Here is a 16,969-nt window from a genome sequence, read left to right as displayed (position 1 = left end):
GCTGTCTTCCTGGGACAGCATTTAGGAACATCCCTGTTGATGTTAGGTACTAGGTTACGTGTGAAGGTGGCTTTACCTACACCCCTCTTGTGCTTCAGCGCCATCCTATTGATACGGGAACCCTACTGAGCACAAGGTAATGGGTGATGGACAGTGTTTCAAAGCTTGCCTTTGGTCTGTCTGGGGTTTCGTGCACTCGGGAAGTCCCGAGTCTCAAAGCTGAAGGGCTGAGCATGCCCTGGCAGGGCTCAGGGTGGAATGGGAAGGTTGCAGAAGTCTTGTGTTAACGGCAGGCAGGAAGCTGGGAGGTGAGTTTTGTTTGTTTGGGTTAAATACATGCAGTGGCCTCTCTGGCCTTCACCCTGTTATGGAAGTTGTATGTCTACCAACACAAGTCAAAATTTCAGCCCGAGTACTGCAAAGTGCTCCCTAGCTGTTGTCAGTGCGTTGTTGGAATATTCAGGTCATCAAGGAGTACGTGGGTAGGAAAAAAGGGATCAGCATTGCTCTGAGTAATAGAGCCTTATTTTTAAGTGGCCTTTTTACTGTTGTGATTTGTAAATGAAGTTCTCTTGTTCATAAATTAAATAATTTATATCGATCAGTTAGCTTAAATACTACTGTTGCTAAAATCCAGGCAAGAGAAAGAAAATGGGAAGGAGTTTTGTAAAATGTTGATCTTTCTATAAATGTTAGCATTAATTGAGAAGCCAGCAGAGTATTCAGCAGGAGATTTAATTACAGAAGGATCAAGGATCACAAGCTGCGTCCTTATTTCTAACGAAACTTCAGTAAATACGGAGCGCACATGAGTAAATGACCAAGGTCAGTTCAGTTGCATACAATATCCTGGTAGTCTTACTTCAGAAGTACTCAGCAGCCTCACCGGCTGCTAGCTGTAGGGTTATTGTAATGTTTTTGATCGTTCTTTTAACCCATTCATGTCTTCTGCCACTCTGAAATCAATGTTGTTTTTTCAGTAGTATAACCTGAGAGCAACATTGGGTATGGGAGTGCTGGAACAGGACTGAGGTGACAGGTAGGGGTGAGCTGTGAAGCATTAAGTGGCATCTTCTCTTGATTACTACCAAGACTGCAACCTTAGATCTGTCTTTAAGACAGGAGTGTTTTTTCTCCGTGATAATGATCAGTGGGTGTGAAATGGAAAAGATTAGCAGCTGGAGAAGGGTGATGCATCACTGCAATTTTTTTTTTCCTTTTCCTTTTTGATTAAAAGGAACAAACGCTCTAAATCACAGCACTCCTCCTCGGTTTGTCTAAGGTGTGTCCGCATTATTTGGAGTGACAAAGCCAAATGTGTCATACCTAGAGATTGTATGGGAGGGCGAACATTTAATTGATAAAAGTGCTCCCATTGACTTTGGTCTTTAATCAGGTCTGCGGACTGAGTCTCTTGTATAAACTGCCACTTGGGAGCTGTGCAACCTGCAGAGTTGCTCAGGGAAGGTTTTGATAGAGATGAGAGCTCTCACTTCCACGCCAAAATGCCGTGCAACTTAATGAAGTATGAACTTCAAAAGCTTCGGCAAGAATGCACTGACCCTCTCTTAACGTAACCTGGGTTTGGGGTACAGTAGTTCCTCTCTTCTGTTAATGAATGAATTGCTGTAGGTTTCCCGGTGTGTCAGCTTTAATCTAGAACAGGAAGAAAAGAGTAATGCTTCTAATAGGAATAAATTTCTTTCACTTGCATATCTCACACAGAACGAAATGCCCTTTACATGTGTATTCCTCAGGAGGAGTAATTGGGATAACCTCTGATGTTTGTGTTTTAAGAAGAACCCTCTTTTGAATAAATATTAAAGGGTTAAAGAAAATAAGCACGACACAGCTTTGAGGCTTGTGACAAGGGTGTCTGTCAGGTTGTTGTCATGTCTGAGACAGTCCCAGGTATGGCTTGTGCAGTGTTATGTGCTGGTTAATTACTGTTCTTCAGAAATCTCTACCAAGGGCGCAAAAGAAGAAAATAAAATACCTTTATAGTCCTAATACAGTAAAACGCTGCTATTAGGTTGGCAGCAATGTTTTAGTTAATTTACTAATGCTGAATTTGTTTTCTTAGTGACATCTACGGTCACAAAAGCCACTGCAATGCCCGAATATCTGAGATCAGCCCAGCAGAAAAGGTGGAATATACCTAGCGTGCTTTTAATGTGAAACCTTTTTTCTCATGAAAAGCACTATACAGAAGCCCTGTCTGACTTTCTTTTGAGGTCCTTAGGCAGGAGGAGAACGAGCCTTGATGTTCAGCTCTGTGCTGCCCTGAGAGGATCTGATAAGCCTCTTGTCTTTTATTTGTTGGTACTTGAGTTCTTCTTAATGACAAAGTAGTTTGCTGCCCCACCTTCAAAGTGTCTTTGAATTACGAGTGGAAGGCCTCTGAGCACCCTTTACAAATAAAATATTTGCTTGTGTTCCTTGTGGAAGAACCTGATTCTTGGTTGGTTTTAAGAAAGTTGGTTGGGGCACCCGATCAGACGGACTTTGGAGAGGAGCACGTTGCGTCTTTCCTGGTTCTGTTTTCATTCTGCAGGCAAAGTCTTATCCTCCCTAAACTGCTCGTCCTCATTTGTTGAGTTTTTGTTACTTAAGTCCTTGATCCAAATTATTTTCGTTCTCCTCTTCCCAAACTGTGGTCTACATCATGCAACAGAAGTCCCCCCTTCTGCTGAAATGGGATCAGCAGCTGCCTCCTGAGCTGGGCATCACTTTGTGGCAAGCTGCTGCTTCTTGGCTCTCAGGTACCCCAACAAAGACTGTGTAGTTCAGATGGGTCATCACACAGCTGTTGGCTTGTTCCTCCTAGACGAGGCATCCTCTAGCTCACAAGATCCGTTCAACGTTAGTGTAGGACTTCTTTTGAGTGGTCACCTCTATGGATTTACTGCAGACGGTTTTAGCTGGAGAATTGAGAAGAGGCTGCCTGACCATCAGCATTGCCTTTCTTCGAGACGAGCCATGGATTAAATTGTAGCTCAGAGGTCTCTTCTCTGCACTTCTTCGCTATTAGCCAAAATGAAAATGCTGGTGATTTGGGTTCCAAGCCCTCCTCCCATAATTGTCCATTTGATCTTTGCTTCTGTGATCCTGTTTAGTGTGTACGAATGTGCTGGCGTGCAATAAGTGGCCTAGCTTGGAGTCTAGAGAGCTCGCTGTCTGAAGTTCTGCCCTTCAGTCACCATTACTCGGCAGCATTACGTGTGATCTTCAAATAATATGACTTGCACAAGGAAGATGCTAGAGCTGGTACAGGGAAAGGGTGGGAAAGTAGAGAAGACAATAATCCCCTCTTTGGCAGTGCTATTAGGTTGGTTCAGCCTGTTTTCTGAAACTGTGCCCCAGTGCAAACATGCAAAAAGGATCCTTATATTGTCACCCTAAGAGTTTTAATAAATTAATTAAAACAAAAAAACAAAAAACTGGATTATATCTCTTAGGCTCTGAATTTAGGGTTCTTTGTCTTGCAGTCGCTGATGAGCTTATTAATATCTGGAAAGATGCTGAGAGATTGCATCCCAAGCCCAGTGCTGGCTGATTGTGGTGCCTTCCCTCCTGATCAGTGGAGATCAGCACTTGGTGTTTAAGAGGATGAAAATGCTCTTAAACTCCCCTTCCTCAATGGAATATATTTATATAGCTTATAAATATTCTTACATTACCTTTAGGACAACCAACCAAATTTCCTGTCTTATCTGTCAAGATGCAGGTCCCTGCTTTATTTTCTGTAACAAAATGCAGACATTCATTTTGGGAACTGTTAGGCTCGAGCCAATTTTGTCAGCAAAGCTAACACGAGGGTGTTTTTGAAGATGCTGAATTGATGAAGGTGTGATGCTTTCAATTAAGCTCTCAAATCTCCTGTGAAAAGCCCATCTGCTCCTGGTCTCCTTTGCTCTACCTGCAGTGCCCTGGTTCACAAAGTTGTGCCGCATGCGGTGCGCTTGCAAGCACTCGTCCCCTGCAATCCCATATTGTGCATAAGTGGGAAATAAAATAAACTGTGATTAATTGCTCTCTGCTAAGATCGATGCTGTGCACTGCCATCAAGTGGCAGCTATGCAGCAGGACATGTTTTCGGTGCTGCTTTCTGCAGGGCTGCCTGCATTTCTGTCTGTTTCAAAGCGCTTCTTCTCAGTGTTGCAAAAGTTTCCTCTGCATAGCAGTTGTGGTTGGGGGGTTCTTTTCAATAAAGTAATGGTTGTAATGGTCTCTGTTCTCTCATGGAAAAAGGAAAAAAAAAAAAAGGAATGTCACTTTTTAAAAAGTCTTAGGCATCACGGTAGCTCCAAGTACTGTAGCTGTGAGATATTTAAAGGCTGGAGCAGATATTTCACAGCTGGCAGGAAAATCAGCACTCTAAAACGCACTCTGAGCTGTGTCTCTTTGAGGGGCTTACTGTACTGTAGAGGATGCTGAAGTACAAGGAAAATACTGTCCTTCTATCTTATGCCTTCAAATGTTAGTGTTCAAATCTGATTTTTTTTTTCCATCAAGACTATTTGTGAAAATACTGCAGTGATAGGAGATTGTTTCAAATAATGTGTCATCATATGTACTTTATCTTCCAGGAATTGTGACTCTCTTCAACTCTCTGATGCCAAGAGGATAGCTGGATTTCTGTTTCTTAGTCACTGAATGCGTTCAGACTGTCTGCTATTTCTTCCAAGCTCTACGATTTTGGTTGTTATTGCTATGTGAGCAATTAGCAGGATCAATCACTCAAGCTGCTGTTAATAAAACGTGTGGTTCAGTTTGCTTACAATGTAGTGAAGAACAGAAGAGGCTGTAGAAAGAGGACAGAACAAGACATTCCTATCAATTTGGGTGTGTTTTTATAGGAAATAATTGTAGTAGTTTCCACGGTTTCTGAGAAAAACTCTTTTAAGAGTAAGATCAGCACTTGCTGTGGAAACTGGATGGTACCAGAAGGGATATTCTGCTATGGAGACTTGCTTAGAGGAGAGGTAGACCTCCAGTGTGTTCTGCTTGTGCTCCTCCCTGCATGCCCCTTCTCTGGACCAGAGCTCTGTGGGGCTTGGTGTGGCTGGGGTTTGGGGTTGCTGTCGATAGTTGCTTGTTCCAGCAGTCCAGGCCATGACAGCAAGCACACGGTGTTTTAAATGAATGACCTGGCCAATATTAAACTGCTCAAATAAATGAAAATAAATCAGTGTTTTCTTCACTATACTGCCAATTCCAGCCACACAATAAAACCATGTTCCCAGCTATTCTTTGTATCAGAGTAGGTCTTCCCTAGATTTTCTTCCCTAGTATATAACAAACTTTTGAATGACACTTTTCTCATCCTGCCTATTTTTCAACTTAACTTTGATTTTTGCCATTCTGTTGTTAATGTTACTGTTAATTTTTATCACGTCCTCCTGTGAGCTAAAAACCATTAGAAGTGCCCTTGGCCCGTTAGTTTAGTGAAGGCTGTCTGCCCAGCACAGCACCTTGCAGAGACCCTCAGGATGCTCTGAACAAGAGCTGGTGATGGAAGTGCTCCAGAGGTTGTGGAGCCCTGTGCTGAAGCAATAATACACCTTGTTTGGCTGTGTACCACCCGTTCTAGTAACTTCCCCGGCTCTGTGCGCCTAAGTGATGTGTCATAAAGATACATCCATAAAGACAAATTGTGTGTCATCTTCAGTGCTAACGAGATCCTGTTACTTTGATGGATTTTCTGCTGGCAGTCTGTAGAGATCCCCTGTATTACTGCGTGTGTAATACCCATAATAGTCTCTTGACACTCAGTAAAGATTCGTCACCGAGCTGATTGATTTGGAGATGTAGACACGCTCTGTCAAAGGACGTGGGCTGCTAATAATGGACTTCTTTAAGTGTATCCAATTCTGTTGGAGTTTGTGTTGCTCACAGTGGTTCGGAGTAGGAAATCCATTCCCTGGTCTCCCTGCACCATTTATCTCTTTGCAAACAAACCCTGCTGCAGATTTGGACACCTGAAGTGGCGTGGGACATGGCGTAGCTGTGAGGTCGCTCTGATAAATCAGCCGTAACGCTGTGTGCTCTGCAGACAGTCGAGGTGAGCAGCACAAGCTGCACTCACGATGGATCTGCACGAGCCAGCTTGGGCCTGGAAGCAGCAGTTCCTGCGATATCTGTAAGTATTGGTCCATCGCAGCTGCCTCTGTTCCCTTAGCACCAGGTCGGGGACTATTTATCGGTGCTGCATTTATTGTAGTTGTCCTTGTCTTTCCACGTGCTCCTCGTACCCAAAGAGTCTTAGCTAAAGGGTCTTTTGACCCCGTGTCCACTCTTTGTCTCCTGTGTCAATCTTTGATCCATCAGTGTGCTAAGCTAAACTTATTTTTGGACCCTATTCCTCCTCACCTTCAGGGGGAGAAGATGTTGGAGATGAGAAGGTTATTTTGCATGTGAAAGTCAGTGCTTTGGTCGTGGCTTTGTGGCTGACGCTGGAAGAGGAGCTGGGCTGGCTCGGTGCAGCCTTAATGAAATGTGGAAGGTGTCACCTCGAGTTGCTCTGGGGGCTGGCAGAACAACCTGCAGCATCGCTCTGCTCTTTTGGTGGCCTGTGGGCAAGCAGTTACGGTCTACAATTGTGTTTTCCTAAGGGTAGGAGACTGCATTGCAAAACCTGTCTTCCTCATCAGAGGGGCTCAGCCTCCATGATGCTAACCTGAAACCTTGCTCTGGCACAACTAATAGCGCTGCTGTTCATTTAAGGGGAAGATAAAGTTAGCTTTGGAGGCTATGATTTTTTTTTTATTTTATTTTTTACCACGGAAGTCATTCTTGTTGTCTTCCTTTGTGATTTGTTTTCTTAAAAAAAATATAAAAATAAAATAAAAGCTCTGCCTCACGCTCCTTTAAGATCAAGGAGTCTGCAGCCATTGGCCATGAGGAAGGACCCAACCCTATCCCAAACCTGGCTCTTTGCCATTCTGGTTATTTCTGGAGTCTTTCCCTGGAGGTCTTATCTGCAGGAGAGAGAGGTTGCAGCACTCCGGCAGAGCGACATCCATCTTCCTTTACGCTGCTGCCCCGGGTCACTGCTGTTATCGGGGGGATATCTCCACGTGAGGAGCCATTTCTAGAGCTGCTCGTGTTCGGGCAGGTGACACAGCACTGCCTTTTGTTTCTGGAGCCTGCAGCTCTGCAAAATGGACTGTGTTTGACACGAATTTTCTCGCGAGTGCGCCTCCAAGTCGATGAATATTGGTGAAATTGAGGACGTCTGTAATGACTGATCTTATCTCCCTGTAACATATCTCCGACCTCCTCCTTGCTCCATTCCGTTTACATATACAAGTGCTGAGGGGTTGTGGGATAAATGGCCACATCTGCAAAAGGGGCTGGGTGTTTCAAAATGCACCTGGGCCTGAAGTACCAGCCCTAACAGCGTTCCCAAGGAGGAAAATGCACTTGAGATGAAGCGAGATGCACACGCAACATCCCCCACGTGCAGGCAGAGGGGAAAGGTGGATGTTTCGAAGGAGGACCTGTCCCCAGTTCCACCTGTCTCCCTCCCAGTTGGGAGCCCGTGCATCTGTGCCTGTTTTTGTTTTCTGTAGAGGTGTTCATGTGTTTGTGTGCTGTGGCATCCCCTCCAGATGTTGTTCTCGGGGGGGCTCAGCACGTTTGCACCACACCGAGGTAACCTCAGCTGGGAGGGATGCACCGGGTTACTCAGCCCAGATGGGGGGCACTTTGAAGGCAAAGGTTTGCCAGGAGCAGGAGTTGAAGCCAGTGATACAGTTTACTGGCAGAGTTGAATGAAAATAGATCATAGAAGATCCAAACGGTTGTATTTTATTGCTTTTCTTGTGGGATGATTTCTGCTGCGTTTTCTAAAGGGGCTTTGTTGTTGCGTTTTCTGTCCTCCAGCTGGTTTCAGAGCATCCCACGGTTCTGGGTTTAGGTGGAATTGTCTCGCCCTTCCCTTTGATTTTGTTTAACTTATTTGTTCCTGGTCCTGAGCGCTTCCCAAAGGAAGTGGGATATAACTGAAGAGTCACCTTTTCTTTTAAAAGCCATTTGCATGAAAAACACACGGCGAGTTTGACCCAGTATTCCCATTTCATTGGTGGGGAAGCTCAAAGCCCAGGGATGTGAAGGGACTTGCCTCCTGCTGCAATTACAGCCTGATTCTGTGGCAAGCTGTAGCTGGTGTAAGAACGGGACCACCTCCACCTGAGAATTAAAAAAACGAAGGTACCGATGAGCCTGAATTCCCTGAAGGAGGAGGAAGAAGCCACAGCTGCGATTTTGGGTCTGTCGTCCTGGTACAGAGCAACTCTGTTAGGAGCTGCTTGGAGCTTTCCAAAGGGGAAGGAAAAAAAGATTTGTTTCAAAAGCGTGTTTCTCCTTTCGTGTCCTAACGTAATGCAATAAGCAATGACCCAACAAGAATTTGATTCATGTTATGAACGGTGGAAACAAAACAAAACTTGTTACAGTGGCAGGTTACGCTTACTCATCTAATCCAGAGCCTAATCCAGGCTCTTTAATAGAGCATCAGATCGCTGACTTCTACAACATCTCTGCAGGAGGAAATATATTGCAGAGAGGTTTCTTTACTTGCATGTGAATCTCTAAGCCATCCGATACATCGATTTGCTGTCCAATATGACTGCACTGCTTAGGTTTTACCTGCGTGAAAAAGCAGCCAGAGATGGCAGCGGTAATCAGCGGTTAGTTTGGCTTTTTTTTTGCGCAGAACAAATGCGGCATTGCTAGTTGTTAGTGTTTTCTCACTGAAAGCAGAAAGCTAAAGCAACGCTGGAGTGCTTCAGCTTTGCTATCTAACACATGCTTAATTTCCATAAGTATTTTTAGACTTCGTGTGGGGGGAGGTCAGAGTGGGTGGTTAATGGGTTAGATAATGCACTTCACAATTCCCAGTATCAACGAGGAGAGCAAAAAGTTTAGAAATCACATGCTTCACATACAAAAATAGAGCGTGCTTTTTTTTTTTTTTTTATTTGGTAGGAACTTTAAAATCCGTTCGCCAGCAAGCTAAGAATATTGCCCCTTCGTAGGCTGGAGAAATGTACCTGCAGCCGGGAGAATTGGTGTCCCCTGGGGAAATCTGCCCCTTGCCAGCTAAAGTCCCGTTTTTCATCTGAGGTCTGAGTGCTTGCATTTGCAAGGGCTGTCCCTCGTGGTCCTGCTGTACAGGACGCTCTGTGACCGCTTCCCCCAAACCAGATTTCCAGAGCCTGAAGTGGCAAAGAAAGGTTAAAGCAATTGTTAGAAGGCGGATATTATTTCTGAGCTAACACCGCAAGTGATCTTAATTCTTTTCAGCTTAAAGCTTGCCAGCTTCATTGCCACTTGCAAATACTGCTAATGTCATCTGTAAGGACTCCTGTGGAGATAAATCACTCACCTTTACAGACACAGAAACCGACCCTCGGAGAGAAGACAGGATTACTTCGAGTTTCCCCTACTTTGCACAACCTGGGTGCCTTTATAGTTGTGGCTCTTGAAAATAAATACCTGAAATGGTGCAGTTGTCCCAGTGCTGACAAGCAGGTGCCTTGCCGCTTTCTGGTTTTGTTTTTCAGACCCAGTAGCTGGATTTGGGCCTTTTTACAGGTAGATGCGTTTATGCTGCCTTAAGGAAGCCGACAGTTCTGAGACGGGCTGCGCCGACATCCCTTTGAGTTGTGTCGTGGTGGTTTAAAGCCCAGGACCAGGCCTGGTTTTCCCAAGACATCAGTCATCTGACGAGGCGGACCGTACGCCTCCCCCCTTCAGTTTGAGAAAGGGAATGTTTTTTTCGAGTAAAGAGCGACATCCATGCTCTTTGCATCACGTTACAGCTACCCAAAATGCTTTTTCAGAGACTTTCAGATCAAAATGAAGGCAAGGGTGACCTCTTTCATGAATGGACAAAAATGGAATGTTTTCATTTCCAATGGGATTTAAGCCAAGTAAATATTAGTCGATCCAAACTAGTTTTGAAATTAAATTCTTATTTGTTGGAGCGTTCCAGGGAATGGCTTTGATCTGGCTGTACTTTCACCAAAGGGATATTGGCAGACTGACCTTCCAGTTCCAGCCGTTCAGGATGAAAGAAGGGTTATAATAACCACCTTGTGTGGCAGTGATACTGAACAGATGACTTTTTGGATAATATTAAATGAATAAAGGTAAACATACTTCAATTAAAATGTTTTTGGAGGCTGAACGCAATAGTGCTGTTGGAAACTCTTCTGTGTGGGTCGAAGGAATTTTGGCTGCGTTTGCAGCCGATTTTCTTGAACTCCAAAAATGTTTGAAAGGGAGAGGCTTGCTCTGTGCACTATTTCCTTTTCGAATAAATACGTTGTCTCGAAGTGACGTTTTAAAATTAAATGAAAGCTGGCAGCGAACGGCGAAGTTGTTAGTAGCTGGGAAGAGAAATGTGTGTCGAGGGAGGACTGCGTTCGTGCTTTGTTCCTCCTGGTCCCCGGTCACGTCGCGCACAGCGAGCCGAGCCGCGCGTAGCGCAGCCGGGAGGTAGCTCCGAAGACACCTGGGAATAAACAAGCACGCTGCCGTTAGGTGGCACCTTATCCATCTTGCTGACAATATTTGGAGGCAATACAACATTCTAATTGAAAAATAATACTAATGCTCAGCTGTCGTAATAAGGATAGTGGGGTTTTCCCATTGATCTTGGGCTGGGTCCTCCAGAAGGGCAGGAGGAGGGAGCAGGGTGGTGGTGACCATCCCTCCGTAAAGTGCTGGGGAGACACAGCCAAAAAGCTGCCTGCTGCCAGCTGGTGGGGCTTCGTGTCACCTTGGCTGGAAAGGACATGGTCTGTCCTCCTGCCCCAAAGCAGGGCCACCCTCACAGTGAGGTCCGACTGCTCGGCACCTTCAGGTATCTGTATGATTGAGGAGCTCATCAGTCTTGTTAAGCCTCAGCTTAAACAGATTTCGGGTTTCTTACCTGTGCTGACACAGGCACCGTGTTGTATTAACCTTTTTATTCTGCTTCCTTCGTTGATAACAAAGCATAAAAGTTATCTTTTGCGGTAATGCTGCAAATTAAAAGGAATTTGAGTGTAGTACTAGCAACGCCTGGTTCACACGTACAGGCAGGTGTCTTCTCACACGTGTGCTCTGCGGGTTTGCTTTTATGGCACAGGAATTGGACTGGCTGCTCTTGGATTCCGAGTTAAATAAAAATTCCCCTTAAGAGACCCTGCTTTAAACAATCAGCCCTGTTGATGAGTATCCTTAAATGTCACCTGCATTTTTAAGTCCATTTAAGTACTTTGTATGTTCATGCCTTAAGGGAGGAACAGTTTGAATAAGGACGGATATAAAAGTCAAAGCACAAAGGCTTTGCAGGTTAAACCTTCAGCTTTTTTTTTGAACATCCGCACAGAACTGGATCCATTCCCTTGCAATGGGATATTTAGTTTTCAGCTCCGCACGTGAACTGGTCATGCTTGAGTGTAAAGCTTGATTCATTTCTATTTGTACCTGTTTTTATTTTAACACTGAATATATACAACATTGTATATATGCAGACAGTGGAAGTCTGGTCTGGTGTTATGATGTGGCACCTTCCTAAAACCTCTGTTTCTAACTCCGCAGCCATGGAAATGCAAACTAGACTCCCTGCTCCATTTATCTTTTGGAAGTCATGGTTTTATTCCTTTTAAGACTGACCCATAGCTTTATTTAAGACCGGAGGCTGGTCGCACTTGCCCTGACAAACCTCGTTTCTATCAAAAGCGGTATTCTGTGCGAAGGTGCCCCTGGCGAGAGGTACCAGCTGGAAGGAGGAGGACTGGGCACGAACTTGGAGAGGGGAAACTGCTGGGGCATGCAAGGAGCTGAAGGGAGGGAGACGATGGACGAGGCTTGAAACAGAGCGTGAGAAGCGATGCTGCCGCAGCATGGGTGCACGGGGGGGGCTTGGAAGCCTTGGGTTTTTCTTCAGTAATTGTGTTTGACAAAGAAGGGATGAACTGAGTGATCTCAAGGAGAAGGTTTGAAACGGAGCGGCATGCGTGTTCTGTTGGCTATGCAAATTAGAATTACATAACCTGCAAAAATAATAACAACAAAAATCCCTTCCAGATTTGCAGCCGTAACCGTATGCTGAACGGCGTGGTGGCCGAGAGCTGGCTGACGCAGCTGGGGTGTAAAACTGGGGCATCCAACTGGTTTTGATCTTTGAGGGAAATGGGGCAGAAGGTCACTTCCCAGTCTGTTGCTGACGGTGTCTTGTAGTTTATATAACTCTTCTTCAGGCAGATAGAGGCTGGGTTGTCAGATCAAGTGAGCATGCTTCACTTAGCGGTGGAGGAACTGCAAGCCACCCTCCTTCCCTGCTTTCTCTTCCCCAGGGAAAGCTTAGTTTGTTGGGTATTGCTCCTTGGCTGTCCGCACAGGTGTAGGAATTGCAGGTGGATTTATTGTATCCTGTGCTAGGTTAGCAGCGATGACCGTACGTGCCCTCTGTGTACACCATTTTTGCTCCCAGCAGCTCTTAGGTGCTGAAATAAGTCTCCGCGAAGTTAAGCAGGAGTATTTATCTCATGTGCAGGCCTAATAAAGTAATAGTAAAAAATACTAAAGTAAATAAATAATGCAGTAATGCTACAGCAATGTTGCCCTTGCCAATTTGCAGAGACGGGCCAGCCACCACTGGGTGTAGCTTCGTTGCCTGGCTGTGACAGTCGGCTGGAGTCCTTGCATCCGCATTGCTCCTCATGGCAGGTGGAGAAACCTCAGCAGACGCAAACCTTTGATACCTTTGTGTTCATTGATGGAGGATGAGATGCATTCAGGGGTTGAGTCGGTCACACTGGAGCTGTCAGCACAGTCGCTAGCTTGGCAGGGGAAACGAATGACGGAATTAATTTGTCCAAATTATGTGAAGATTGGCAATTTTAGGCTGCTAGCCCTGTTTTGTTGTCTTAGCCAAGTATTTGTGGGGGGATGTGTATATACATATATTTGTGAGTGTGTATCCATCCATGTCTGTGCTTATAAAAGACTGAGTGCGGGGTGTGTGCCTGTCAGACTTCAGTGAAACGGCGTGATTTCCCCATGTTAAGTTGCTATTTTGAACATACCCCGGAGATTTCTACGTATCTCTTCCCAGAGCTGTGCTCAACATACTTGCTGGCTGGTTGGCTGGCTATAATGCTTGATGGTCTGGCTAAGAGGCGTGCTAAGGCTGACTTGCATATCTGAAAAGTAGGGTGGGCCCCAAGTCATGTGAAAGGAGTGCAGGAACAGAAAGCAGCAGCCTTGGGGGTAGAGAAGTTTTATTTCATGCAGTTCTTGCAATGTATGTAAACCTAATGTATATTTTTGTTCTTTTTCCTAGGGTGACTCTGTTATTACTGTGCAGCTGACTGAGGAAGATAAAGTTGAAGATGATGTAGTTTTCTACTTGGTCTTCACCGGGTCAACTGTCCAACACTGCACAAGCACAAGAAAGATTAATCCTGGGAGCCTGGAGACAATTTCTCCTGGTAAACAATTGCCTTCTTTTGCGTACCAGTGTATCCATCCACGATATCTGGTTAATTCAAGTGGATTTAAATGTAATTCTGTTTTGGTCATCTTCTTCCTCATTTGCACATCCATTGAGAGTAGGATGTGTGGTTTGGATTACTGCTTTTGCCTTTTAAAGATCTCTTGCTTGACTTCACTAGAATTACATGACTCTGAGGTGGCAGTTATTGAATGTGTAACTATGGAGTTCTGTTGTAGAAAATACAAAGTTATATTTACACACAGTAAAAAACATCAGGTTTTAAATGCGAGCAAGATACTGGAGGACTCATTTACAAGGTTAGAGATGCTGTTGTCCAAGTGGTGTGCAGCTCGTTAAGATCTGTCTGTGCTTAGGATCTGCTTAATTAATGTGGCGATGTTCTTTACTATAGGCCTGGTGAAACACGGCCCTTCTCCCTGAAACGCTGCCACGCAGTTCATTCGAACACAGCACTTCTGAAACTCTCTTGCAGGGGCAATCAAACACGCGGTGCTTGGTGCCATCCCGCCAGCGCCGGGAGCTCAGACAGAGTGGTTTTTCACGTTAAAGCCCACCACTCTTTTTAAGCCCTCGTGCAGTTAAAGCAAAACAAAGCAAATCAGCGCGGCGTTTCCCTTCGGTGACTTCAGGACCGTGGGAATGGGCATGTTCCAGGCTGCGGTCCCTGCCATTAACCTTTCCTTCTGACTTGTTGCTATGCAGCACGTTGATCCGAGTGTGAGAAAAGCGTCTGACATTTTCACTACATGCAGTATAGCTGATGTGATTGAGTGTATCGCTTGGTTTCGTGATTTATTTATTTTTAAATCTGTCTAGTGACTTGTTTTAAGAGATGTGCATGAAGCACAATTTGGGCGCAGGGCTTTGCTAATGAAATACGACGTTTCCTCCTGGCGATTCGCGGCTAAGAGTTGGCCACCCCGTTTGCTCGTTTCCGTCCCCTTTCTGTGCTGTCGGGGTCGTTGTTATTGCTTGGGAAGAGAAGCCTTTTTTCGGTCCTGGTTCCTGGAAGCCGGTGCAATGGGTTAGGTCACCGCCTGTTTTCTCCCAGCGACTCGCAGCCCGTGTGTGCGCGGGGCGCGCTGGGGCTGTGGCAGCGCTGCTGGCGGTGACCTCATCTCCCCGCGGGGACCCGAGCGGCCGAATTGCCAAGAAAGGAACTGAAAAGATGCTGTGTTCGTCCTCAGCCGCCGAAGGAACCAGAATACTTCATGGGATTTCCGGGCAGCAGTAATGCTTTCCTACAGCATTTGCCCGGGCATCCTCTGTGCCACGGCTTGGCTGGTGGCCGTGCCTCATCCCCTGCCACTGCTTCTTCCCATGTCCTGCTGGCCCCAAACCTAAGGGAGCTGCTAGGGCGGGCTCCCGGGGCTCTTTTTGTCACCATTAGTCGGAATAGGTGGGAAATCTGACTCCGCTTCTGATTCAGAGGGAAGGGAGGTAATTGCTCTCAATTGTTCCTTGTTTTATAGCGGGTTTTTCTTTTTTTTTTTTTCCCTAGTTTCAGTGGAGTTGTGATTTTGTTGTGTGGGATGCTCCATAAGGATGGTTGCTGTCCCAAAATGCAGTTTAGATCAGGCAAATATTGAGCAGGGACCTCAAGGAAGGGCAGTCGTGTGCCTGCCAGCCAGAGCGAGGGAAGAGGTGACATCTTAGATGTAAAGCTACCATGCTGTAGCACCTTCTTCTGTGCTCATACCTCATTTTGGAGAAACTACCTGAGTTTAAAAAAATAAAAAAGCCTTCAGTGGTGAAGAAGACGCTGAGGAGAAGCAAGCTGGGAGGAGAGAATCATTTTATCACGCTGACACAGATGTGTTTGTCCAGTGTTACTTCAGCACCGACTATTCTGATTTTAATACAGGCATGACTTATTTCAGCCCAGCTCTTCCTCCTTCTCCTTCCCGCACCCTGCAGTGGGTCTGTAATCGCGTGTTTACATCGTAAATTCAGCCAGTTGCCTTGGAGATGGTTGTGGTGACTCACGGCTGGCGTTATTTGACCTCGCTGCAGGATTAGCCATCAGCAAGAGGCGGTGTGTGGGAGCCCAGCCCTTGTTTAACACCCGAGCCCGGGCAGTCAGCAAGTGCTGTGCCAGTAAACTCTGCAGGCAGCTTTTAACCAAAACCTTGTCCTTTTCCCGGCCTGGAGCAGCTTGCCTTTACCTCCCGGCCTGGAGCAGCTTGCCTTTACCTCCGTGCAGCAAGAGGAGTCGCGCATCCCTGGGATGCTGCAGCTGCCGGAGGGGCGAGCGGGGCTCCGGAGGATGAAAGGAGGGCTGAGTTGCAAGAATTGAGCCAAGCCCCTCCACCAGCCAGCCTCAAACCTCCTCTGCATCCCCTCTGGCCTCGTGGTTCTTCTCTCATCCTCTTCCCAAGGCCTCACAGTTACAGACAGTCCCCAAGGGGATTTGGACGCGGTCCCTCAGGGAGCTGGGGTTACAGGGGAGCTGGCGTTCTGCTAAAGCTAATGTAAAGACAAAAGACTGATATATTTTTATTTTTTTTTTCTGTTTCTGACTTTGCCAGTAGCTTTGGTGAAGTATGGGGGTGTAAGAAGCAGAAAGGGAAATGATTTGATTACGTCTGGTGCCAAAATTAAGTAGAATGTTTTAGCAAAGCTTTCAAAGGGAAATCACATTTAAAAAAGAAATCTCAACAACTCAAGGTGGTTTTAGATGAGAAATTAAGGAAAATGAAATGGAAATATAAACTGTCAGAATACATCCTAGATTTTTGCATGTGAAAATTCTTGATTTCCAGAAAGGCTTACCTAAAGAAAAGCAGACAACTGCAGTCAAATGACTGCAGCATTTTATATAATTAGTGGAGCAACCTGCCTCTGCCTTACCCTGTCTTTATCATCAGCTTTAAACTTCGGATGGATAAAGTTAACAGTGCTGTTCAAGTAAAAGCTTTTTATTTCATAATAAAAGAAAGGATATCAGATTGTAAATTTATGGGAGCAACTTCTCCTCAGAGAAAATGTTCAATTAAGACATTAGATTTTGCACTCTGTTTGGTAATTAGCTTGTGTCCTCTGTCAGCGTGTGGCTCCCTGGCTGATGGTGTGCCCCTGGCAGTGCTGCTCGTGGGATGGTGCCGTGGAGCCTCCCACGATCAGTGCCTTAACAATTAATGAGTTGCACAAACTTACAAGGAGAGAGAACGGGCTTTCGTTTTCCCATGGCTCATGTCAAGAATGTCTGGGGTGGCTGTGCCCCCTCTCTGCTGCGCTCGCTAGAGCATCTCTCGAACATCGCGTGCGGTTTTGGGTGCCTTTCCCCGCGCAGGGAAGACGATTAAAAACTGTGCTGTTATTTTACAGGAGTGTAAGTTTACCACATGCAGCTGTCAATCCGCAAGTATCGAGCCTGAAGCGGAGGCGCCTTGAGTTCTGATAGCCAGGTGCACGTGTGTAGGAGAGTCTTTTGGACAGGAAAAGACTATAAAA

At 45.7% G+C, this 16,969-nt stretch overlaps 1 protein-coding gene across 1 annotated transcript in view; it reads left to right on the top strand.

Moving 5' to 3' along the window:
• The window catches only part of AKAP13 (A-kinase anchoring protein 13), a 218,867-nt gene that overhangs the window by 64,345 nt on the left and 137,553 nt on the right, over nucleotides 1-16,969 (top strand). Inside the window, 1 exon segment of the mRNA XM_050712981.1 lies at nucleotides 13,343-13,490. Within this exon segment, the coding sequence (XP_050568938.1) occupies nucleotides 13,343-13,490 (148 nt within the window).

This window comes from Cygnus atratus, chromosome 11 (assembly GCF_013377495.2).
Source record: "Cygnus atratus isolate AKBS03 ecotype Queensland, Australia chromosome 11, CAtr_DNAZoo_HiC_assembly, whole genome shotgun sequence".
NCBI classification, from domain to species: Eukaryota; Metazoa; Chordata; class Aves; order Anseriformes; family Anatidae; genus Cygnus; species Cygnus atratus.
The sequence above is the reverse complement of the archived record's forward strand: the minus strand, read 5'-3'. Positions and strand labels throughout refer to the sequence as shown.